Below are 25,650 nucleotides of genomic sequence, written 5' to 3' on the forward strand. Positions count from 1 at the left end.
ACAACTGCTTCAAAGAGGATAAAATACCTAGGAATCCAACTTATAAGGGATGTGAAGGACCTCTTCAAGGAGAACTAGAAACCACTGCTCAATGAAATAAAAGAGGATACAGACAAATGGAAGAACATTCCATGCTCATGGGTAGGAAGAATCAATATCGTGAAAATGGCCATACTGCCCAAGGTAATTTATAGATTGAATACCATCCCCATCAAGCTATCAATGACTTTCTTCACAGAATTGGAAAAAACTACTTTAAAGTTCATATGGAACCAAAAAAGAGCCCACATCGCCAACTCAATCCTAAGCCAAAAGAATAAAGCTGGAGGCATCACACTACCTGACTTCAAACTATACTACAAGGCTACAGTAAACAAAACATCATGGTACTGGTACCAAAACAGAGATATAGACCAATGGAACAGAACAGAGCCCTCAGAAATAATGCCACATATCTACAACCATCTGATATTTGACAAACCTGACAAAAACAAGCAATGGGGAAAGAATTCCCTATTTAATAAATGGTGCTGGGAAAACTGGCTAGTCATATGTAGAAAGCTGAAACTGGATCCCTTCCTTACACCTTATACAAAAATTAATTCAAGATGGATTAAAGACTTACATGTTAGACCTAAAACCATAAAAACCCTAGAAGAAAACCTAGGCAATACCATTCAGGACATAGGCATGGGCAAGGACTTCATGTCTGAAACACCAAAAGCAATGGCAACAAAAGCCAAAATTGACAAATGGGATCTAATTAAACTAAACAGCTTCTGCACAGCAAAAGAAACTACCATCAGAGTGAACAGGCAACCTACAGAATGGGAGAAAATTTTTGCAATCTACTCATCTGACAAAGGGCTAATACCCAGAATCTACAATGAACTCAAACAAATTTACAAGAAAAAAACAGCCCCATCAAAAAGTGGGTGAATTTTGTATAAGGTGTAAGGAAGGGATCCAGTTTCAGCTTTCTACATATGACTAGCCAGTTTTCCCAGCACCATTTATTAAATAGGGAATTCTTTCCCCATTGCTTGTTTTTGTCAGGTTTGTCAAATATCAGATGTCAGGTCTGTCAAATATGAACAGACACTTCTCAAAGGAAGACATTTATGCAGCCAAAAGACACATGAAAAAATGCTCATCATCACTGGTCATCAGAGAAATGCAAATCAAAACCACAATGAGATACCATCTCACACCAGTTAAAATGGCAATCATTAAAAAGTCAGGAAACAACAGGTGCTGGAGAGGATGTGGCAAAACAGGAACACTTTTACACTGTTGGTGGGACTGTAAACTACTTCAACCATTGTGGAAGTCCGTGTGGCGATTCCTCAGGGACCTAGAACTAGAAATACCATTTGACCCAGCCATCCCATTACTGGACATATACCCAAAGGATTATAAATCATGCTGCTATAAAGACACATGCACACGTATGTTTATTGCAGCACTATTCACAATAGCAAAGACTTGGAACCAACCCAAATGTCTAACGATGATAGACTGGATTAAGAAAATGTGGCACATATACACCATGGAATACTATGCAGCCATAAAAAATGATGAGTTCCTGTCCTTTGTAGGCACATGGATGAAGCTGGAAACCATCATTCTCAGCAAACTATCGCAAGGACAAAAAACCAAACACCACATATTCTCACTCATAGGTGGGTATTGAACAATGAGAGCACATGGACACAGGGTGGGGAACATCACACTCTGGGGCCTGTTGTGGGGTGGGGGTAGCGGGGAGGGATAGCATTAGGAGATATACCTAATGTTAAATGATGAGTTAATGGGTGTAGCACACCAACATGGCACATGTATACATATGTAACCTGCATGTTTTGTACATGTACCCTAAAACTTAAAGTACAATAATAAAAAAAAAGAAAAAATCACCTAGCGATATATTTCTCAGGGTGCTTTTCTCATAGCGCATCCCTGTCAAGTGACGCATGACTGTGTATGATAGGCCATGTATGTTTTCATTAGAGAATGTGGACTCAACAATTATCCACAAACGCTTTTAACAGCTCCATAGAAATCTCAAATTAAGACATTATTACTTGTAAGTATCAGAACTAGTGAATGTTAACTGAAGATCGAGACAAGAATCTAGTGCCCAACATGAGCAAAACCAGAGAACATAGGTATCCCTTTAGGGAATTCTGATTTAATTAGGTTGTTTCTCTCTGGGTTTACTCACTTAAAAAAACTAAACTTTTTCTATGCCTACTACATACTAGACTCTTCATACCAAGCGATTAAGAAAAAGACAAATCAATTTTCACAAAACCCATATTCTAGTGAGGGAGACTGATGAATACATTAAAAATAGCTTACTAATTTCAGGTAGTAAGTGTCACGGGATAACAAAACCAGGTAAAGTGATAATGGACTAGGGATGAGGGCAAGAAGGTCATCTTCTGACATGAGAGAAGGCCTCTCAGAAGCGGGGACATGTCATCTGATAACTGATCAATGAAAAGGGGCCAGGCTGGCCAAGACCTAGAGAAGAGCATACCAGGTAGAGGGATAAATCACTAAACACTAATCAGCCGGGCACGCTTGGTACGAGGCCAGAGGCTGGTGGTGATGGGGACTAAAGAGAGACATGGTTTAACAGGTGGGCATGGACTAGAGCTTATAGGGCCTTTGAGGATTCTGACACAGAGAGAGTAATAATTATAGAATTCATTTTATTCTAACTGCACTGTACAAGCATTGGTAGGTTTTAAGCAGGTAGTGACATGATTTGTATTTTTAATAATACAGGCTGCTGTGTGGTGAAAGGACTGTAGTAATTACTACATTAATATAAATGTTAAAATATTCATATTATTATAAAAGTAGTCAGGCACTTAAAAATATATTGTGTCCCGCATTTCCAAAGATGATGATGGTGGTGGTTAGTGTATGGTAACAATGGGCATAAGAGAAGCAGACAAATATGGGATCTATTTTGGCAGTATAGCTGCTTAGACTCCCTGAGACGCTGTGATGGATGCTGCGAGATATATATATATATAAAACATATAATATATGATATATATAACAATATACACTATAATATATACACTATATATCATATATATGTGTATATATTATACACACACACACACACACATATATGTATATATACATTTTTGAGACGGAGCCTTGCTCTGTCGCCCAGACTAGAGTACAGTGGCATGATCTCGGCTCACTGCAACCTCTGCCTCCCGAGTTCAAGCAATTCTCCTGCCTCAGCCTCCTGAGTAGCTGGGACTACAGGTGTGTGCCACCACACCTGGCTAATTTTTGTGTGTTTAGTAGAGATGGGGTTTCACCATGTTGGTCACACTGGTCTCGAACTCTTGACCTCATGTTCTGCCCATCTCGGCCTCTCAAAGTGCTGGGATTACAGGCATGAGCCACTATGCCTGGCGGATGCTGTGATATATTAATAGCAAGGAAGAATAGAAGACTAAGGCTATTGGCCTGAGCAACAGGGTGGATAATGACACTAGACACTGAGAAGGAAAGAAATTGATTTAATTATTAACTTATTTGTGTATTGATTAAGTTGTGGTGGAGTGTTGGCAGGGCTGGCTAAGAACATTTTTATAAAACTCCTTTCAGACCATGTTGAGTTTAAGATGGGACATCAAAGAAAGAAAATGCAAACTGATATGAAAGCAAGAGGTTTGGCAATGTATGTGCATGCGTTGGAGGGATGTGGGGAGGGGAAATCATAACCACTGGAACATTCCTCTCCTAGGAAGTCACAGGAGAGGGATGAGAGGCTGCTTCTGGGCTGCTTTGTCTCTCATGGCTCTGCATGGATGGCATGAGGCCAAGCAGGAAGCCAACTGAGATAACAACTTCCTCAAGTGAGAGGTTACCAGAACACTGCTATCTCAGGTGCAAGCAACCAGTTAACAGTCCACAGTCCTGGAAAAAATAGTTGGTGAAAGGTCAGAGGCACAATTAAGAAATGCATGAGTAAAGAGTAAGTGTGCCATAGTTGACCAGAATCACAGTGTGATACCTGTCTAGAGAAACACACCATGTATTGAACTTCTCATCTACTGAACATGTCCCAAAAGCCTTTAGTTGTTCAATGGGGACAGTTACTGTAAAAGTCCCTGGACTCTGGTGAGGGGGCATTGGGTGGTATCTAAAAGAGCATATAAGCCCCCTAATACTACTTTGAAATTTTAATTACAGTAAAACGTAGAGATTGTTAAAAATGCAGATTTCCAAACTTCACCACCAGAGGCTCTACTTTTTTTGGAAACAGGACCTCAACCTCACTTTGTCTGGAGTGCAGTGGTGTGATCTTGGCTCACTGCAGCCTCAACCTTCCAGGTTCAAGTGAATTCTCCCACCTCAGCCTCCTGAATAGCTGGGACTACAGGCATGCTCCACCACGCCCAGCTAAATATTTTGTACTTTTTGTAGAGATGGGGTTTTGCCATGTTGCGATCCACCCACCTTGGCCTCCCAAAGTAATCCCAAGAGTGCTGAGATTACTGGCTCTAATTTTATAGCTTTGGGGAAGAACCCAGAAATGGAGATTGATTTTTTTTTTTTTTTTTTTTTTTTTTTGAGACGGAGTCTTGCTCTGTCGCCCAGGCTGGAGTGCAGTGGCCCAATCTCGGCTCACTGCAAGCTCTGCCTCCCAGGTTCATGCCACTCTCCTGCCTCAGCCTCCCGAGTAGCTGGGACTACAGGCACCCGCCACCACGCCCGGCTAATTTTTTGTATTTTAACTAGAGACGGGGTTTCACCATGTTAGCCAGGAGGGTCTTGATCTCCGGACTTCGTGATCCACCCGCCTCGGCCTCCCAAAGTGCTGGGATTACAGGCGTGAGCCACTGCGCCCGGCGGAGATTTTTAATAAACATTCCAGATGTCTTGATGCAAATAATCCACAAGTCACAGTTTGAGAAACTCTACAGCAAAGTATTTCCCTCCCTTAGATGCTTATAAAATCATATTCCTAATTGAAGCCACTCATGAAGTCTTTCTGGATTTAGTCCTCTTTAACTTTTTGACCTATCTCAATTATGTAAGCAGCATGGCATTTTAAGTCAGACCAATTAATCCTGATTCTGGAACCAGGTATGTGCCCATAGGTAAATTTCTTAATCACCCAAGCATCACTTCTTTCATCCCAAAATATGATGTGGTTGCATTTTATGTGCATCTGAATCATGACATTTTGAAATACCACTATATACAGTATTAAGGAGGATGTACTTTATATGTTAAATTTGAAGGAATGTGAATCTCTTACATCTAAATTATACTCACGAATCACAATTTCAAAGCTAATATTCCAACTTGTTTAGTACATTTATAATATTGCCACACGAGAGTAGTGTGTTAGTGGGAAATAGAAATATTTTTGGTCATTAGCTTCTAAACCACTCTCCCTCAGAAGTTCCTAAGTGTGATTTTGATGACTCCTGTGCTGTTATTTTAATGACCACTATTGGTTAATTACGACCATGCTTCCCAGGGGTTCATTAAGTGGTAGTGTTAGTGGTAAAAATGAAAAAATTGTTAGAGCCAAGAACTTTTGAGAGAAGAAACAAAAGTTAGACACGACAAAAAGCTAGTATGTATCCATTCACTGTGTTTAAAATTGTTTTAAAACACAACATTAGATATAGATTTATAGGTTCTGAAAATACCTCCCTATGCGACATTTATTCCTATGGGAAAACTGATCTGGAATTAGGAAAGTTCTGAGTTATTTGATTATTTTGAAATATTCAAGGATCTTATCCTTGAATGTGACCGTCCTATAATATTTCCTTTGCAGGTCTGTTGTGAGGATGAGTAAAACACCTGATATAGGCTGTCTAAATGGGTTGTTAGGTTTGGAAATTTAGGGAAACACCTGTCACTGTTTCTCTATTCTCAAGAGGGGGAGCCTGTTCATTTTAAACCAGGGTGTTCTTACAAATTTGGGAGATATGAAGTTTTTAGAACAATATAAATTTCCTATTCAATATTGAGAGGTTCTTCCTGTCTCTCTTTCTCACAGCCTCCCCAGACACCACCCCCACGAGGATTTGATGAATTACCTAAAAGTCACCAAGGGAGCCTGATTGAAACCCTCAACTCTGTATTATTAGGCCGTCTAGAAGTAGATGAGTCTAATTTTCTTTCTCATTTTCTGTAATTTTGATCGGATGCTTCTCTACTTTGCATTCGATTAGTCAAAGTTAACAAGTCACTTCTGAGGAAATTACTGCTTTAGAAACACTTTTTATAAAATTCAATCACTATTCTTGTACCCTGACTCACATTTTTTTCCTACTACAAGACTAGAGTCATCTGAATTGCCTGAAAACTTGGCAGCTCTAAAGGGTAATTATTCTCACTTTTGGACTTGATCCAATACAGGAAACAATAAAAGACTTCCAGAAGGTTTCCAAGCCCAGCTGTCTCTGACACCACTCCTCATTCTGCAAAAATACTTGAATGAGTTTTTTAGTTTGCACCTGTCATTAATGTCACAGCAGAGACACTGGCCCTTACCTTGTTCATACAATTACTTAAACCACATCTACATTTTTAGATCAAGAAATATTTAAAACTTCTGGTGGAATGAAGGAGTAATTTTTTTTTTTAAATAGCTCCTGTTACCTAAAATAAAATTGTAAAAAAAAAAAAAAAAAAAAACCCTCTTATTTTCTAGTTGGTTTTCAGCACAAAATACTTCCAATCAAAGGGATTTCTGGTAGCTTTGTCTAGTCAAAAGATGGTTCATTTTGTCCTTAACAATTAGAGTCAATTTGGCTCTGTCTTTTCTTTTTTCAGATTCCTGCCTTTGTGAAGGTTACAAATACATGGTTTTATTACATTTTTGAAGAGTGTTTTAAATTGCAAATGTATTTAGAATTTATAGAACATCAAAGGATTTTGCCTGTAAAAGAAACAAGAAATAATGGATAGCAAAGCCAAGGTGACCTTGACCCTCAGTTTGGAAACTTCTAGGCCCTTCAGTCATTCCCAGAGGTTTTGGTGAACTGTGCACATAGAGAGTGTGTTCTCACCAAAGCCAAGCACAGAGTGCTCATTAGAATATTGTAGCTTATACATTTTCCGGGAGTGAAAATGAGAATAAACACTAATTCTATCAAAGGGCTGGGTGCAGATAAACCCAAGTGAAAACATGAAGAATTCCTTGGGCATACAGTACACTCCTCTTAACCAATGGGGACACATTCCAAGACCCCTGGAGGATGCCTAAAACCCATCAACTGGGACACATTTCTGTTCATGTCTTCCACCCACAAATTTAATGGCTTTTCCATTTTAATAAGCACTTATTATGCACTGTGGCCCTAAGTCTTGCAGCTGGAGGTGCAACAGCAAAACTAGCATGGATTTCTCTTTCCTTCTTGAAAATTTCATGGATAGAAGATTTGTTTTCACCGTAGATCTTGGCAACCTCAGCATACAGTATTTTATTCCTTACTAAGTTGAAACCTTTCACCTTTTCTCTTAAAGCACTTTCTGGCTTCTCTTTGGCATATCCAAGTAGCCAGCATCGCTATTGCACTTGCAGGTCATATTAAGTAAAATAAGAGTCACTTGAACACAAGCACTGTGACAGCAAGACAGTCTGATCACCAACAGGGCTACTAAGTGACTCACAGGTGTGAATCTGCTTGACAAAGGAAGGATTCATGTCCTGAGAGGGACAGAGTGGTGTGATGCAGTATTTCATCATGCTAGTCAGAATGGTGCACAACTTAAAACTGACGAATTGTTTGTTTCTGGAATTTTCCATTACAGATACCACTGGTAACTGAAACCACAGAAAGTAAAATCATGGGTAAGGGAAACTACTGCACTCGTGTTTCATTGTAGGGACTAGAAGTAAGCTAGATCTTTTGCAACAAATTTCTTTGTCCTCCAAAAATAAGATCTACCCATGTCTTTTTAAATTTGCGTTATTTTCTTTCTTTCTCTTTCCAGCAAATGTTACTCTGACAGCTATTTCAAGTGATGAGCATACATTTATTTTAGGATAAAATGCTTAAATAGGTAAAATTAATAATGAAATAGAAGCTCTGTCTTCTCTTCATGAACAAGTGTGGAGATAGTACTGTATAAAAACGTGCATTCAGCTTAATATAACTACAGTTGGCCTTTGAACAACATAGGTTTGAACTACTCGGGCCCACTTGTACTCAAATTTTGTTCAACCAAACATGGTATTCCTAGGATGTGAAACCCACCAATACAAAGGGCTGACTTTTCATATATGCAGGTTCCTCAGGGCTGACTGCAGGCTTGAGTCTGTGCAAATTTTAGTATCCAGGGTGGTTCTAGACCCAATCCCCTATGTATACTGAGGGATGACTGTACATACAGACAGCTTATAAGCCTGGAATTGATTTCCATGGGCAGTTTCAGAAAACGTGGAACAATGCCAAACTTCTGGATTTCCTGATCATTGAAATTCACTCCTAAGAGATAGCATGCTATTTTTGAGATGCAGGCAGAAGATCAGGACACTAGTTGGCTAACGTTGTTTATGAAATATATGAGATCCTTGCCCAATGAGAGCTTATGGGTAGATGGGCCAACTTTTCTTCTTGTCAAAGCAGCTCATTGTTGCCTCAAGATAGCAAGTCACACATTTAAGAGAGGCAGTGCTCCAACGGATAGACCTCAGGGCTTCATAATCATAGCCACAATGGTGATGATGAAGGTGGGGAAGGAAAAGAAAGAGGAGGAAGAAGATCAGAATAGTTACTTAGGTATCCAGAGGGCACATACGTCTTCAGTAGATAACTGTGTTGGAGCAATTTTCTTTGTGTTACACAACAGGGTTTAGGGTTTATTCCCAGGATTCTATTCTGAGGTTTCTTAAACCTCTCTGAGCCTAGGTTTTCTCATTTGTAAAATGAGAATAAAGTACATACCTCAAGGCAGTCTTGAAAGTTAGATAAGACAGTATATTAAGAGCTTAATACAGTGCCAGGCACCAATGAATGACGTCTATTGTTAGTGTTAGCATTATACCGAAAGATGAAATTCTCTCAAATCTTTTTCTCACTAATTCCTCACAAAACAGCTAAATCTTGTGTTGAGGTGGGTGTTTAGACTGTGTATGGAGAAGGGTGACTTTTTTTCTGTGGGTTCCTTTTGAGCAGCAAGATTGATAACTAATCATTTACCATTTATCTACATGTAAACCTTGTATATATTAAAACAGAAATAAAAGTAGGCACCCTCTATTCATATTTTTGTCAACCATAACCCTTAAAAGATGCAATTTATGCCATCCTCAATAGCATTGTATATGTAAAGAAATCCAGTCATTGACTGACTTGAGATGTGACTCACACTTGGTGCTGGACCTCAGCACGCAGGAACACAAGAGTGACAGGGCTCCTCCTCATTAGGGCCACAGGAGGTAGGCCTTCCAGGAACTTACAGGAAAGTTTGACTTTCTTTTTTTTTTTTTTTTTTAATGAGACGGAGTCTTGCTCTGTCGCCAGGCTGGAGTGCAGTGGCATGATCTCACCTCACTGAAACCTCCGCCTCCTGGGTTCAAGCAATTCTCCTGCCTCAGCCTCCCAAGTAGCTGGGATTACAGGTGTGCACCACCATGCCCGGCTGATTTTTGTATCTTTAGCAGAGATGGGGTTTCACCATGTTGGCCAGGATGGTCTCAATCTCCTGACCTTGCGATCCACCCGCCTCGGCCTCCCAAAGTGCTAGGATTACAGGCATGAGCCACCACTCCCGGCCAAGAGTTTGACTTTCATACTTTAGAAATTCAGATTCAATTTTATTTGTAATTTTACCTTATGTGTGAATGCACAGGAAGAAATACAGAAGGTATTATAAAGGTATGGTAGAAAGAGGATCAATACAATATTCACAGGTTCGGCAAATGGAGAGAAACAGACATAGCCAACTTAAGAAATACATGAGGCAGAAGATGTTTGTTTGCCTTTACTTTCAATGACTTCAAACTTTAACCTAGTTCTACTCTATCAATTTAAGGATCCATGTCCTTAAGGAGAACAGAAAATTACACACCTATTCTAGAGGTGTCAATTAGATTAGAACACACTCCAGAGTGATTCCTTCACTCCAAGGTTGATGGAAGATGGGTTTGGTCTCAGTAAACATGTATAAGGTGGCAAAAATCAGTTTGAGGAGTTAAACTGAAATCTCTAGAGGTAGGCTGTCTGTTCATGACTGGAAAAGTACTAGAGTTTTAACTATATTCCTTTTAAAGGCAGAAATTAGATTTTCTTCTCTGCTATCGTCTCCTGAGCTCTGTGCCCTTGTCTTGGAAAGTTAGTTTCTTTTTCCTGCTTTGCTTTTTGTCTACCTATCTGCATTAAGCTAGTATAAACTCCAACTTAAAGCCAAACCCCTTCAGAGAAACCACATCCCTGCCCCCTGCAAAAGAGAACACTGAGTAACTAATGATTCATAATTTCTTCAATTCATAAGCAATTCTATTAAACTGCATTGAAAATTTCTGCTCCAGCTCCAGGTTAACACAAATACCAGCTACATTAATCACCCTGCATATCCACTGCTAAGTCAATGGTGCTCATCCACATCTCAGAACAAAAAATACAAAAAGCCACCCTTTTGTCTACCATTGTACCGTTAGTAGTCAAATGAAAGGAGTAAAAGAAAATCGTTGCTTTATTAAGTTGTTAGGAAATTGCAATGTGCAAGGAATGAAGTATTATGCCCTGGATCAATCAATCATTTTAATTACATAGATTTGATTCTAAATCCCAGGGCTCTAGAAACTGTAAGAATGATCTAGGATAACAATGAATACAGTGAGGATTGCTTGCACAGCCTCCAGCCAGCATAACAATTTAGTTATAAGTGATAACAAGAAGGGATCAAACAGTCAGCACCAATTCTCACTTAATAAATTTTTGAAACACACGCTAGGAAATGAGTTTCAAGGAGTGTTAGCAACCAGTGAAATTAGTCCATCTACTAGTAGCTCTGGCTAACAAGAGTTGCCGGTTTCAAGGAAGAAACAAGAGCTCCCTATGTCATATGCAAAATCAAGTCAGATCTGGGACACCTGTCAATACCCTAGTATCATCAAAAACAGATGACAGTTACTATTAGAGCTTTGATTAAAATGTGGAGAATAAAAATTGACAGCTTTCAAGAAAGAACTGTCAATGCTTTCAAGGCCGAGCTCAAAAGAGGCCTGTAAGAAGTTTCATATGGGAAAAGCATTACATGTAGGAAAATGATTTTCATTGCTCTAACAACAGCATATAACCATATGGTGGGTGACCAATTTCTCTTTAATGAACACTAATACCACTTCTTCTCTACAGTCCTCCACTCACATCCACACTTTAAGGACACGTGGACTATCAGGGGAAGGAATACTCATCTCGCAATGTTTCAGTTAATTCTCTGCTCACTAATGAGAATGACCAGAGAAGAAATGTCTAGTATTTTTCCATGTTATTCTCTTTAATGTTTCCTTCAGCTAATCTATAAGTGTGGTTACAGCATTTTATTTATGGATGTCAGCATCATTCGAAGCATTCCAGATTATGCAATTAGGCAATTTCATTAAAAGTTCATTCCTTAAGTCTGAAGAATTTTTTAAGGATTCAATTTTTAGTTCGAAATCTTGTAGTACACATACATACACACACACGTGCACATATCCCAAACCCTGCCAAACAAGGATCTGTGGAGGATCTGTGAGATAACATGATGTTTATACAAACTGTAATCCCTAACTATGTCTTAATTCAAAACAATCCTTAACAAATGCCTGCAGGTGTTATTATACTTACATCTAAGTACATTACATCCTAAACTAACACGCAGTCTCTTCTAGAATGCTCATGTTATTTTTCAACCAAGTTTCAAAAGAGCTATGGTATTCCAGCTATTTAAATACTATCCCATTTTGGTAAAACGATTTAAAGAATCTTACATGTCAGCTGTTTCAAGTTGTTATAGCACCTGTAATGCAAAGATATTACAGAAGTCATATTTTTGTCCACACTCAAATTTTTAACTGCATTACAGAGAATTAAAATTATGATAAAAGAATCTCAAGTTTAACATTAAATTGTGAGGCATCAAAATATTAACAGTAAATATCTGTGAGAACTGGGATAAAAAGTTTGTATGTATGCAATTTTGTGGTTTTCAGTTTTGATGCAGAGAATCCTATCTTTTATAACTAGAAAGGAAAATTGCTTAATCAAAAAGTGACCACTGGACAGATTTTCTAATTGTACATAAGCAATTCAAGTCATATAAGGTTATCAAGTCAACTATAGTATATGAGAATGAGAAGCCACTCTTTGCCTATAAATAAACTTGCAGTTCTTTGTCATATTTGCACATATCACTCACTGTTATTTTCTTGGAAATAAGTGAAACTCCAGGTAGTTCTTGAATTCAAGAGAAAAGCTGGAAAATTTTCCTACTTCTGCCTTTGAAAATAAATGTAGACAGTTGCTAGTAAGTCTCTTCATTTCCATTATTACTTTTTTAAAAAGCACCTACTTAGGCACCAGAGACACAGCAGGAAATCAGACAGACAAAAATCCCTGCCCTCATGGAACATAGAGTGCAGTGGGACGAGACAGATAATGAACCACAGAAGCAATACATACAGTGGGCTGGAAGACGACAGGTGTTAAAGGGAAAAATAAGAAAAGGCAATCACAAGCATGGATGGGAATATTGTGATTTTGGATAGGGAGGCTAGGGAAAGTCTCACCAAGGCCAAATGTCAGCAAAATTCTAAAGGAGGTGAGGAACAAGCCTTTAGAATATCTGGGTGGGGCTGGCATGGTGGCTCATGTCTGTAATCCCAGCACTTTGGGAAGCCGAGGCGGGCAGATCACTGAGGTCAGGAGTTTGAGACCAGCCTGGCTGACATGGCAAAAGCCCATCTCTACTAAAAATACAAAATTAGCCAGGCATGGTGGCGTGCATCTGTAGTTCCAGCTACTTGGGAGGCTGAGGTAGGAGAATTGCTTGAACCCAGGAGGCGGAGGCTGCAGCAAGCCAAGATTGCGGCACTGCACTCCAGCCTGGGCAATAGAGCTAAACTCCATCTCAAAACAAACAAACAAACAAAAAAAAAACATCTGGATGGGCCAGGTGCAGTGGCTCACATCTGTAATCCCAGCACTTTGGGAGACTGAGGCAGGAGGATCCTTGAGCCCAGTAGTTTCAGACCAGCCTGGACAACACAGTGAGACTCTGTTTCTATTTTACTTAAAAAAATATATATATATATAAAATATATAACATAATATATATTACATATAAAATATATGTAATTATAATATATAATTATATATACATACATATAATTAAAAAAGAATACCTGGGTGAGGAGTGTTCTGGGCAAGGGAAGAGTAAATACAAGGGCCCTGAGGCAGAGACCTTGTGACCATGTTTGAGAAACAGCAAGGAGGCAAGAGTGGCTGAGGAGAGGGAAGAGAAGAGGTCAAAAACTAACAAGGGCCAGGCTGTGCAGGGCTTTGTAGGCCATTGCAGGCTCCTGACACTACATAACATCAGTCTTTGACTTCTTGATGCACGTATGCATGTTCACAGGTAAAGACTGATGGAATGCAATGAAGACTGGACTAGGGCATGTCTAGCGCGGTTGATGCAAGAAATACAGAGTGAAAAAGTGAAGTGACTGGAAACGATAATCACATATGACTGCAAAACTGGCAGGTGTGAGATTTGTATTCATTAATTCAACAACTATGTGTGCACTTGGTGTTCCAAGGACAGCAAGACACAATTCTTGCCCCAAGAAATTCATAGTCTACCAAGAAGTACATCAGTTAAGGCAATATATAGTCTGGTTAAATGAACTACCAGCAAGTTCAGTGGAGCTGAGATATGGGCTGAAATGATGAGATAAGCCATTATAGAGAAGGAATTTTAAGTTAAGTCTAAGCAATAACTAAGATTTAAAGAAAAACAAATAGAGGAAGAATGGAGAAATAATAAGTGCACCGTGTTAAAAAGACATGAAATTAGGCCTGGGTGCGGTGGCTCACACCTGTAATCCCAGAACTTTGGGAGGTTGAGGTGGGCAGATCACCTGAGGTCAGCAGTTCGAGATCAGCCTGGCCAACATGGCAAAACCCCGTCTCCACTAAAAATACAAAAATTAGAGTCTGTGATCCCAGCTACTTGGGAGGCTGAGGCATGAGAATCACTTGAACCCAGGAGAAAGAGGTCGCAGTAAGCCTAGATCGCACCACTGCACTCCAGCCTGGGTGAAAGGGTGAAACTGTCTTTAAAAAAAAAAAAGGCAGGAAATTAGGAATGAACAAGGTGTGTCTGTTTTGCAGGAAAAGAGTCAATATACCATGTTGGCTTGGATAGAAAAGTTTGCATACGGCAGTGGTAAAAGGTGAGTCAAGGCAAGATTGTACATTTTTATGGCGAGATTGAGGTTTTAATGTATAAGCAAAAGAGTTTTAATTAAGGTTTAAACGTGGAAACAATATGCTATGTAGAATATCCTTGGGTAGAGGAAACATTTGAAGGACAGCAACTAGTGGTTGCAAAACGGAAGATGTGAAGTGACAAAGACCATAATTGGAGGGTCCAGGGTGGAAACAGAGGTGTAGTCAGCTACCTAAGAGATTCTGACAAGAATTGATACAACTTGGTGACTGGGTAAAGGAGATTTGCATACATAACTTTGAATGACTTAAAGATGTTCATTAGGAAAATTGTGATAAACTTCAATGAATAAAGGAATATCAAAAGGAGAACCAGTTTGGATATTTTAAATCTGAGTGATGATGTGTCAAACGTTTGGAAATATCACAGGCAGAGCAAGTTTTAGTCAAGAGGTCAATCCTAAAAATAAGAATTTGTTAGCAGTAAGTTGTCAAATAATCCATGGTGTTCTTCCTTTTTCTTTTTTATTGAGCCAACACAATTTCTCAGTGGGTTATAAATAGAATAACTGTTTTATTTATCATCCAAATTGGGACATTTTTGGAGTGAAGAAGGAGCTATTAATAATTACACTGAGACAATGTGCATAAAACTAAAGACTGTCCTGAGCAGACCAAGTTGCATGGACCCCAGTTAAAAATTCCATCTTACTTTTAAAAGATAGAAAGTTGCCAATTTCTTATTTTTATTATAGCTCGTGGTTTCTCAAAAGGGGTCGAGAATTCAGTTAGGGTCACTTTATTGTGATGTGAGACTAGAAAGACTGAGCTCTGGCAAAGGATGCAGTTTTAGACATCTAGAAAACAAAAAGAATGTTAATGAAGTAGCTTATGTCATATAACTCCACTATTACCTATTCATGATGCTCCTGGCATGGTTAATGAAGCATGGAGGTTTTATTCAAGGGGGTGGGTGGGGATCCGAGCTAGTCTGGGTTGACATTGGAATTTCTGATGTCAGGTCCCAGTTGAAGCAGTATTTTACTTAAGCTGTCTCTGATGTCAGGGGGATAGAAAAAATTCCCGGTGAGCAGGAAGAAGAGTGTATAAAGGGTAACGGGATTTGTGTGTATATATACCATGTGCAGGTACAGAAAGAATTTTCTTTATCCTGTAGCTGCAATTTGTTAGGTAGTTATGTTACTGCATGTATAGGTCATCAGAATAACAAAATTGATATTGATATAATAAATAGCTGCAATTCGTTAGGCAATTATGTGAATGTGTGTATAGGTTAACAGACCAACAAAATTGGTATTAATAACAAAACTGAACAGGATAATGGAGGGGTATCCTGCAGCTCTCAGACTGAAAGGGATTCAAATACAACTCAAAATGCTTAACATGGCTGGGCGCGGTGGCTCACCCCTGAAATCTCAGTACTTTAGAAGGCCGAGGTAGATGGATCACCAGGTCAGGAGTTCAAGACCAGCCTGGCCAAGATGGTGAAACCCTGCCTCTACTAAAAATACAAAAATTAGCCAAGCATGGTGGCGGGTGCCTGTAATCCCAGCTACTCAGGAGGCTGAGGCAGAGAATTGCTTGAATCAGGGAGGCGGAGGTTGCAGTGAGCCAAGATCGTGCCACTGTACTTCAGCCTGGGTGACAGAGTGAGACTCCGTCTCCAAAAAAAAAAAGCTTAAGAAATCCACTACCCCACTACCTTTCAGACTAGACATTGTTATCTCCAGTTGTAAAAATGTTAGCAGGGTGTCCTTCATCAAGGAAAGAAGCCAACTCTGGCAGTGCTAAGTAAACGGAAGGATTATTTTTCCTATGGCAATGGGCTTTTTTAACTTTACTATTTATTAAGATTTTTGCCTTGAACATTTGTTGGGCTTTTAAATAATAATACAGTGTGGGTGCTTCACTTTTCTCTTGGTGCAGAGGGAAACAAAATATGTTTTGGTGTCAGTTTGTGACCTGACCTTTCAAACAATCAGTGTGCTGGAGATGTTATCTAGGTGTGTGTTATTCCTAGTGTCAGTTATTTTATGTCTCAATAAATTATTATATTATTATGTTTATTATAAAACATAATTACTCCAGCAATTTAGTTTTAAGAAAAATCTGATTCTCCAAAGAAAACTATTACATACTCTGACTTCAGAAAAAAAAAAGGATTTCCTATATATCCATTAATTTTACTTTTTAAAAAATAGGAGAAGCTGTAATTTACAAATATGGCATTAGAAGCAAGGCATTGGAATCAGCAATTTCTATGGTTCTTTGATAAAATGACACAAAAATAGGAGGCTAAGGGAGTTACAAAGTATTGGTATAGAAAATGTGACATTTTACATTTTCGAGTAGGCTAAATAAAAAACAAAAACAGGTTTTGATAAAACAAATAATTTAATGCATAATATCTGACCTACATCATATCTGTCTACAAGTTAGAAACATTAACCATGATAGAGTCTTCAAGAGTTGAACACGGACAGAAAAGAAAAGTCTCCCAAATCATCCTTCCAGCAAAATATACACACTTAACTGACGGATACCGTCAGAAGAAAGGGGAAAACAAAACCTATTCTTCATTCTAACTACAAACGGATCATTATTGGGTGGGATAGGTAGAGAATGAGGACCAATAAAGTACAACATTTGTGTTTTGATATAAACTTGCTTTACTTATGCACCACCAGTATGACCTGAATCTTATAATATGGCTACAATTGTTGCTCTTTCTTTTAACAAACCAAATGTCATTAATTGCATTCAACTTTGCTTTTTTATAGCCATACTTTTTATCAAAGCTATTTTTCCCTGGTTTGACCTTTTTGTAATAACATGTTGTAACATGTTACTACATGTAATGAAATGTTACAAAGGAATTGAAGCCCCCTTTGGACTCTCTCTGGTCCTATTTCTCTCCTTCCCTTCCCCTAAACAGAGATAATTACTATCCTGAGGTTTTCGTGCATATTTTAATACTTTTACTACATATATATTCATAAATGTAGTATTAATTAACGAGTTTTTTAAATTTTCATAAATGGTTTTACACTTCCAGGATTATTTCCCAGCTTGCTTTTTTATTACTCAGCATTATGCTTTCCAATTTTGCTTGTTACTTTTGCCCTTTTGGTGTTACATTAAAAAATCTGACATTTATAATGTGTTTTTCATAAAGTAGGAGCTTTTGTCCTATGACACTTAAAGCTTATGGATCCATTTATTTTATATAAATAGTATCAGTACAATCATTGTCATCATCATTGTTTTTGTGGATTAAGATGGGCTACTTTTGGCAACCATAGAAAAAAAACTAAGACATGACGGTCTTATGTACAAACTGATTTCATTGTTCTAAAATTTGTCATTTTCATTGTACCATCATTTTATAGGTCATTCATGTCCTCATTCCTTCCATATGGGTTAAGAACTGTCATGTTTTTTTCACTTCAACAGCTTCAGTTAGTTTTATTATATACTTGTTGGCTTTAGAAATAAGGTAATTGCCAATAATTCTTCAGATATTAAATACTAAATTTGTTTATGAAATCAGTGGGAAATAGATCTCGAATGATTTGATTAAATACCATTCATCTACTGCTTGCACTGTTAAACAGACTTTTCTGAAAGTTTCCTGTGCTATATTTAAGCACTTTGTTCATAAGAATCCCACAAAAGAAAAAAAGAGAATTATTTTCTACTAATCTTGAATATATTTCATACTTAAGCCAGAGATGAAATTTAATAACAAAATGAAAATATAGCCAGGAAATTACAATGAGGTTCAACAGGAAAAACTGGTGGTTAATAGGCAAGAAGTCAAACTATAAAGTGTAGAACATCTGGATTTGTGCAAATCAAGCAAAAACAATTGAGGCCAGAGTAATCACCAGGAAAAGGAGTAAGCAAAGGTGAAGCAAGTGTGATATTTGCACGTATAAATTTTTAACACCAAATTATCTTTTCATAATGTACCCTGACTAGACATCCTGCTTTGATCTGTGTTAGGTCAAGAACCTCAAAGATGGCTTCTTGGAACTCCTGCTGCTGATGAAAAGAAAACACTGCCAGACAGGTAACTGGTAGAGGCTCCTTGAATCAGAAGCACACACACCTGGACCCAATCTAGAAGGATGGAGAACTTTTTCAAATCAACTGTAGTAACCCAGATGACATGTCATAGCAACATGATTGAATGACTCAGGAGTGTCTGCGAAAAACAGGGATAGGCACCTTGAAGTATCTGATGCTCTGTTGCCATATCAAAGTTGGATAACTTAGCCAAATCTAACTTCTTTGCCACCAGGAGCAATCTCATCTAAAAGTCTTACTGATTCACATAACCAGAATTGTTCTCAGCATTTACCCTAAGGAAATGTTCAAACACCCATGGATAAATGCCACATAAAATTACCTTATCAAATACAGAAATGCCTGTCCTTGGGTTAGGTGGGATGTAGGTGGAAGTTGGTCACTGTGCCATCATCCTGGCCATATTTATAAAGATTAATTGGCACCAGAACCTGGTGCTTTTGTTCTGAAAAAGGGAGCCTGGAGGAATCGTGGGGAGAGATTTTCAGGGAAACCCAGAGAAATCTTCCTCAAATGAAGATCCATTTGAGGCCTTTACCTCAAATGAAATGATCCATTACAGGCCTAAGGAAAACTCAGCTGGCCGTATTTTATTTACTCTAGCAAAGCTTATGATAGGTTTCAATAAATTACCACCTGAATGAAGACTCCCGTCTCCAAGAAGGCTGCTTCAGTCAACCCCCAAAAATAAAGAGAAAAACTGCAGGCAATTCTTGCAAACAATATTAAAACCCCATCACTTTTTGAAATAGACTGGTTTGAAAGAGGTTTCTTTTGTTTGTTTTTTTTAAGTATGCTGCAGATATGATTTAATTCCCATAATGCTGTCTCAGTTCATGAGTGAACAGTGTATGGCATCTGGAAATTAAGCATAACTGGGTCCCTGGCTATTGTTAAGAGCTAACAGGCAAACTTGAGGACTTGAGGGAAAAGAAATTATTCCTAAGCAGTGAAATACACAAAAATTCCTCTTTTTGGTGATTTTCCAAAAGAAAAATTTACTTCTTCTGAAATGTTTGGTTCTTTCTCTTTCCTTCATTTTCTAAATTGTTTACGCTACAGTGGTAAAGGACGGGGAGATGGAGTGGGCGATAGGCCCTTGGGCCATCACCTCATTGTAGACCATCTAATAGAAGAACTATCTCCTAAGCAAGGAATTTCTATATTTTTATCATTAGACAATAGTTGAAAATGCATGAATTATAGTGTAACAGCCACTCAAAACTTTCTACAAAAACATATCCTTGATAATAATTAAGTTTTCATTTATGACCAAAATAGAAAATTTCTTAATACTCATTAAAACAAGTGTTTGTGAAAAGCAGTTTTTTGTTTGTTTGTTTTTGAGACAGTCTTGTTCTGTCGTCCAGGCTGGAGTGCAGTGGCACAATCTCAGCTCACTGCAACCTCCACCTCCAGGGTTCAAATGATTCTGCTGCCTCAGCCTTCCGAGTAGCTGGGATTACAGGCATGTGCCACCATGCCTGGCTACTTTTTGTATTTTTAGTAGAGACAGAGTTTCACCACATTGGCCAGGCTAGTCTTGGACTCCTGACCTCAGGTGATCTGCCCACCTCAGCCTTCCAAAGTGGTGGGATTACAGGTGTGAGCCACCACGCCTGGCCAGAAGAGCATATTTTTGATGAATGTCTTATATCAACGTCATTCATGAACTATTTGGATTTCAAAAAAAAAGCAACTACTCACTTGAAATTCTACAGAATTGTGTAGGAGATTAGATATGAATGTGTGTACGTATATTTTAGGAAATGTGTTACATGCAGAAAAACACAATAATAAATGGCCAATATGCAAAATTTAGAGTTGTCCACATTATTGTATTTGGTTCATTTGTTCTGAATAACACATCACAAATTGTTTTCTTCTAAATTGCCAGTCCACAACAACCAACCTGTACAAATGCTGAATTTTTTTATTTATCCATTTATTCATTCGTTCATTTATTTTTTGAGACAGGGTCTCACTCTGCTACCCAGGTTTGAGTGCAGTGGTGCTATAATGGCTCAATGCAGCCTCAGCCTCCCCTGGCTCAGGTGACCCTCCCACTTCAGCCTCCCAGGTAGCTGGGACTACAGGTGCGTGACACCATGCCTGGCTAATTTTTGTACTTTTTGTAGAGATGGGGTTTTGTCATGTTGCCCAGGCTGGTCTTATTTTCTAATAAATCATAGGAATTTAATAAATAAGACATCTTCTCTGCTTTTCCCCCCAAAAAAGTAAAAAATTGAGTTTATTTTCTTCTAGTATCTCTATAAATATTTTTATATTAAAAGTATCATTGTGTAGTTAGCCTTTTTACTTCCATGCCTTGTTGACTAGCATTTTTTAAGCATAGAGAAATCTCAATATGTTCTTCCAAACAATGAAGCATAGCATTCCATTATCAATGTTTCCCAAATTCTGGCTTAAAAAAATTAAGATCTATTTTTTAAAACCTCAGACTGCAGATGCTTGGATTTTTCTATATAGTTCTGGATTTTTAAATTTTATACAAAACGTGGCTCTGAAGAAAGTAAAATAACTAACAGAATTCATTAAATGAAAGAGAACACAATAATTTGTCAGTCTAAAAAAGATAAAGTATCACCACTTACTTCTGCATGTGCATTGCAGGATAAAGTAAATGGGGAGTTACTGAATGAAAGAGAACACAATAATTTGTCAGTCTAAAAAAGATAAAGTATCACCACTTACTTCTGCATGTGCATTGCAGGATAAAGTAAATGGGGAGTTACTGGCCAACACTGGGAACTTGGATTTTTGACCCGAGAGGAAGGAGAAATAAAAGTTAAGTCATAAGAATGGTAAAGATTGTTTGTGACCAGCTAGGACAACATAGTGAAACTCCATCTCTACCAAAAAAAATATAGAAACTAGCCGGCCGTGGTGGTACATGCCCATAGTCCCAGCTACATGGGAGGCTAAGGTAGGAGGATCACTTGAGGCTGGAGAGGTTGAGGCTGTAGGGAGCTGTGATTGTGCCACTGCATTCCAGCCTGGGTGACAGAGTGAAATCTTGTCTCCAAAAAAAAAAAAAAAAAGTAAAGATGATAGATTATATATGTATATTCTACCTCAATAACTAAATTTCCACTTCTGGCTTCTTTAAAGACTTAAATATAAGAATGAATTTAGCACCAACAACCACCGTTAGTACCCAGACAGTGGTTTCTAAATATTATCTCCTCTCCACCATAGGAATTAGGGCTCTGATACGGTTCAGCTGGGTCCCCACCAAAATCTCAACTTGAATTGTATCTCTCAGAATTCCCACGTGTTGTGGGAGGGACGGGGGACGGGTAGGGAGTAATTGAATCATAGGGGCTGGTCTTTCCTGTGCTATTCTCATGATAGTGAATAAGTCTAATGAGATCTGATGGGTTTATCAGGGGTTTCCACTTTTGCTTCTTCCTCATTTTTCTCTTGCCTCTACCATGTAAGAAGTGTCTTATGCCTCCCGCCGTGATTCTGAGGTTCCCCAACCATGTGGAACTGTAAGTCCAATTAAAACTCTTTTTCTTCCCAGTTTCAGGTATGTCTTTTATCAGCAGCACGAAAACGAACTAATACAGGCTCTTTGGAGAAATGGCTGATTCCAGTTCTGGACAAGAAATATACAACATGCCTGGCCTGGTATCTTGTAATTAAAGAAAAAAAAAATCAAACTATCACCATCAAATGGAATAGCAATGGCCTTAAAACACATCAAAATCATATCTCAAAATCACTGGCATATAAAAAAAGTACATATCCATAAGTTTATAATGATTCTTAAGAAAACAAATCTTACTGTTTACACGCTAGCTAACTTAAAAAAAAAAAAAACCTGATGAATATAGACAAAGAATCAAGCGTTTATCCTGATCTTTGATATAATAACTGTATATACTTCAAGATAATCGAATAGAAGATAAAGGCAAGTTTCTTCTTATAGAAAGCCTCTTCAAATATTACACCTGGATGTAATAAACCTTCTAGATCTAACTACAACTTATAAGAAATAGAAGGTACAGAAAAATGCAATCAAGCAAAATCCAGGCCAGAGGAAACTCTATGGGGTAAACTATCTGGTTTCTTCAAAGGATGAATCATAAGGAAGAAGAGGAAATCTATAAGCCAAAAGATATCAGTTAATGGAAATGTAAAGATCTCATTTTGATTTAGGTTCTTCAACTGTAAAACAGGAATCATTTATGAGCCAACTGAAGAAATTTGAAATTTAATGAGAACAAATTATTAATTTAAGTGAGATCATAATATACTGTTTGTTTTTAAAGAGTACTTAACCTTTAGCCATGGTATGATTTCAATAAGAATTATTTCAGCCTCTATTATTAATAGTTCCAAATAATTTGGGGATGAGAAGGTGAGCAAGATTAAACGAAGTAAAATCAGCCAAGTGTTGACAATTGTTTAACCAAGGTAGGGGGTGCAGGGGAGTCATTGTACTTTTTTTCTCTGCTTACAAGTGTTAAAATTTAAAATAACAAAAGATAAAGGTGCAGGGAATATTGAAAAATCAGTAAAATGGTGAAAGGCTTCATTAGGATAGAGATAAATTCCCCACAAATATCAAAATACTTTAGGTGAGGCATACTCTGTCAACCTTAAATGTAAATAAAAATGAAAAGGCTTCTTTGTATTATAGAGAATCATGACCTGATACAGATTGAACTGGAAGGAGATTTTAGTGACAGATCCAAATCATGAGTACTTCAAACCTAGGGCCTTACAAATTGCACTGAAATAAAAAGTATATTCAGTAGTGGTGAGTAAGTGGGTGTTTTAGATGGAGGGATCCAACATTATGGAAAAACACAGATCATAAGAGTTTAATGGAAATACTCTTCCTGCTCAGTCATTTTTAATAAGCTTTAAGTGACTAATGAAGCTTTAGTGATAACAACCATTTCTGCTTAGAAGTAGAACAGTTAATATATGAAAAAATACAAATGAATATTTATAAATATGAAAATGAATCGTTTTGCGTTTCATAGTATATCTACATTTACTCCTCTCCCGTTCCTCCCCAAGCCTAGTTATAAACTTGCTGGTTTTGACAAGCAAAACACAAATAGAACAGGTGCCTTTGTTAGCACTCTAGGTAAATCCTGGCACTTGCTTGGACACCAGCTGGGTGCTAATTAGTCTTGTGATTGCCTAGATCACAAAATAATACAAGACTGGAAATGCTCCTGAAAGCTTCTGGAGGAATGAGTCTGCACACCGGCTGACAGATGCCCTGGAGAGAAGAGGCCTTGTCCTGACAGTCTCTGTGTTGAGTTCTTTCACATTTACAAAGCCAGAGCTGGCTACATAAATAAATACATGCCTGCAAGTCAGTTCGGGGAATGCGGGTGGAGGGTGCTTTTGAAGATGCAGAGTAAAAGCATTCTCTGGTCTAGCAATACTGACACAGATGTCCAGTGTCTGGTCTATGTCTAAGTGTCATCTTTTAATTAAGTGTTAGCAACAGCACACCCAGGGTATTTGAACCCTGTTCTCCAATAGACTTCAACAGGTTACTTGTGTGCCTTCTCATTTAACCTTTCATCTATATTTAGCCAGTAACAATAATGAATTGCTGTACTGCTTCTCATCCTAACAGATCAATCAGATTACTGCATGGCCAATTTGGACAGGACAAGAGATGGCCTGACACCTCTCAAAATATATAAGGTTGGATACATCATGGCAAATGGTTGCAGTGAAGGCTTTCTTTCTGAACATGACTTTATTTTATGTCCTCATCATATTCAATAATCAAAAATATCAGATTTAAAATCAAATGCTCAATAATTGCATTCTTTCAGCAAGTGATAAAAAGGATACATTTTATTAGAAAAACGAAAAAAACCTACCTGAATACTGCAAGGGTCAGAGACCAGAGCACTAATGGCTTCCTCAGTTCAAACTTTGCTCGTTTATTCATTAGGTGCCGACCACCGAATATAAAGGCAGCATACAGAGCAGAAAACAGGAAAGATTTCTTCCTGCAAACAAGCAAACAAAATCTTTAAGATATTTTTAGTCATTAGGAAACACCAAATTTTGTACCAGTTCTCCTCTTTGTAAGAACTGAAAAAATATTCTTGAGAATATTCCTGCTTCACTGAAGAGGGAGTCTAGTCCACATGGCAAACTGGTGTTCTGTTGAAATCTCCCTTGACAAATCAGGTCTTCCAGTGGTTTAACCAACATATTAAGTATCATGTCAGGATAGATATATTTCCTTTGTAGGCTCTAGGACTGAAATTTCAACAACATAGCATTGAAGTACAAAAAGTAGCCTTTTCACTGAGAGAAATAATTTTATTTTTTAGGGTTTGTTGAGCCAATTTAGATACATACATGAATTTTAAAAAGAAGTGTTTTTATTGGAACTATTTGGTGACAAGGTTGTGTCTTGGAACAAGATAGCCATTTAAAATTTTATCTTGGGTGGGTGTAGTGGCTCACGCCTGTTATCCCAGCATTTTGGGAGGCCGAGGTGGGTGGATCACTTCAGGCCAGGAGTTTGAGACCAGACTGGCCAACATGGTAAAACTTCCTCTCTATTAAAAACACAAAATTTAGCCAGGCATGGTGGTGGGCACCTGTAATCTTAGCTACTCGGGAGGCTGAGGCAGGAGAATTGCTTGAAACCAGAAGGCAGAGGTTGCAATGAGCTGCGATTTTTGAGACTCCATCTCAAAAGGCAAAAGAATAAAAGAATGGTTACTCCATAAGCAGCCCTGAGGACTGCTGGCTGGCTATTTTTATGGGTTTTTAAATTACATGCTAAACAAGGGGTGGATTATTCATGAGTGTTCCAGGGAAAGGGGCGGGGATTTCCCCAGGAACAGAACTGAGGGTTCCTTCCCTTTTTAGACTGTATACTGTACCATGGCATTTGTGAACTGTCATGGTGTTGGTGGGAGTGTCTTTTAGCATGCTAATGCATTATAATTAGCATATAATAAGCAGTGAGGATGATCAGAGGTCACTTTTGTTACCATCTTGGTTTGGGTGGGTTTTGGCCAGCTTCTTAACCGTATCCTGTTTTATCAGCAGGGTCTTTGTGACCCGTATCTTGTGC

At 38.2% G+C, this 25,650-nt stretch overlaps 1 protein-coding gene across 5 annotated transcripts in view; it reads right to left on the reverse strand.

Annotated features, from left to right (window-relative positions):
- The window catches only part of ELOVL6 (ELOVL fatty acid elongase 6), a 150,156-nt gene that overhangs the window by 31,515 nt on the left and 92,991 nt on the right, over positions 1 to 25,650 (reverse strand). For 4 of the 5 annotated variants that reach the window (XM_054554320.2, XM_024246283.3, XM_009240260.4 and 1 more), the window contains one exon: positions 24,434 to 24,565. The exons of the other annotated variant lie outside the window; for it this stretch is intronic. In XM_054554320.2, coding sequence (XP_054410295.1) covers positions 24,434 to 24,565 — 132 coding nt within the window. The remainder of the gene's footprint in view (positions 1 to 24,433; positions 24,566 to 25,650) is intronic. 5 annotated transcript variants of the gene reach the window in all.

The sequence above is a fragment of the Pongo abelii genome, chromosome 3, assembly GCF_028885655.2.
Source record: "Pongo abelii isolate AG06213 chromosome 3, NHGRI_mPonAbe1-v2.0_pri, whole genome shotgun sequence".
In the NCBI taxonomy this organism is placed as follows: domain Eukaryota; kingdom Metazoa; phylum Chordata; class Mammalia; order Primates; family Hominidae; genus Pongo; species Pongo abelii.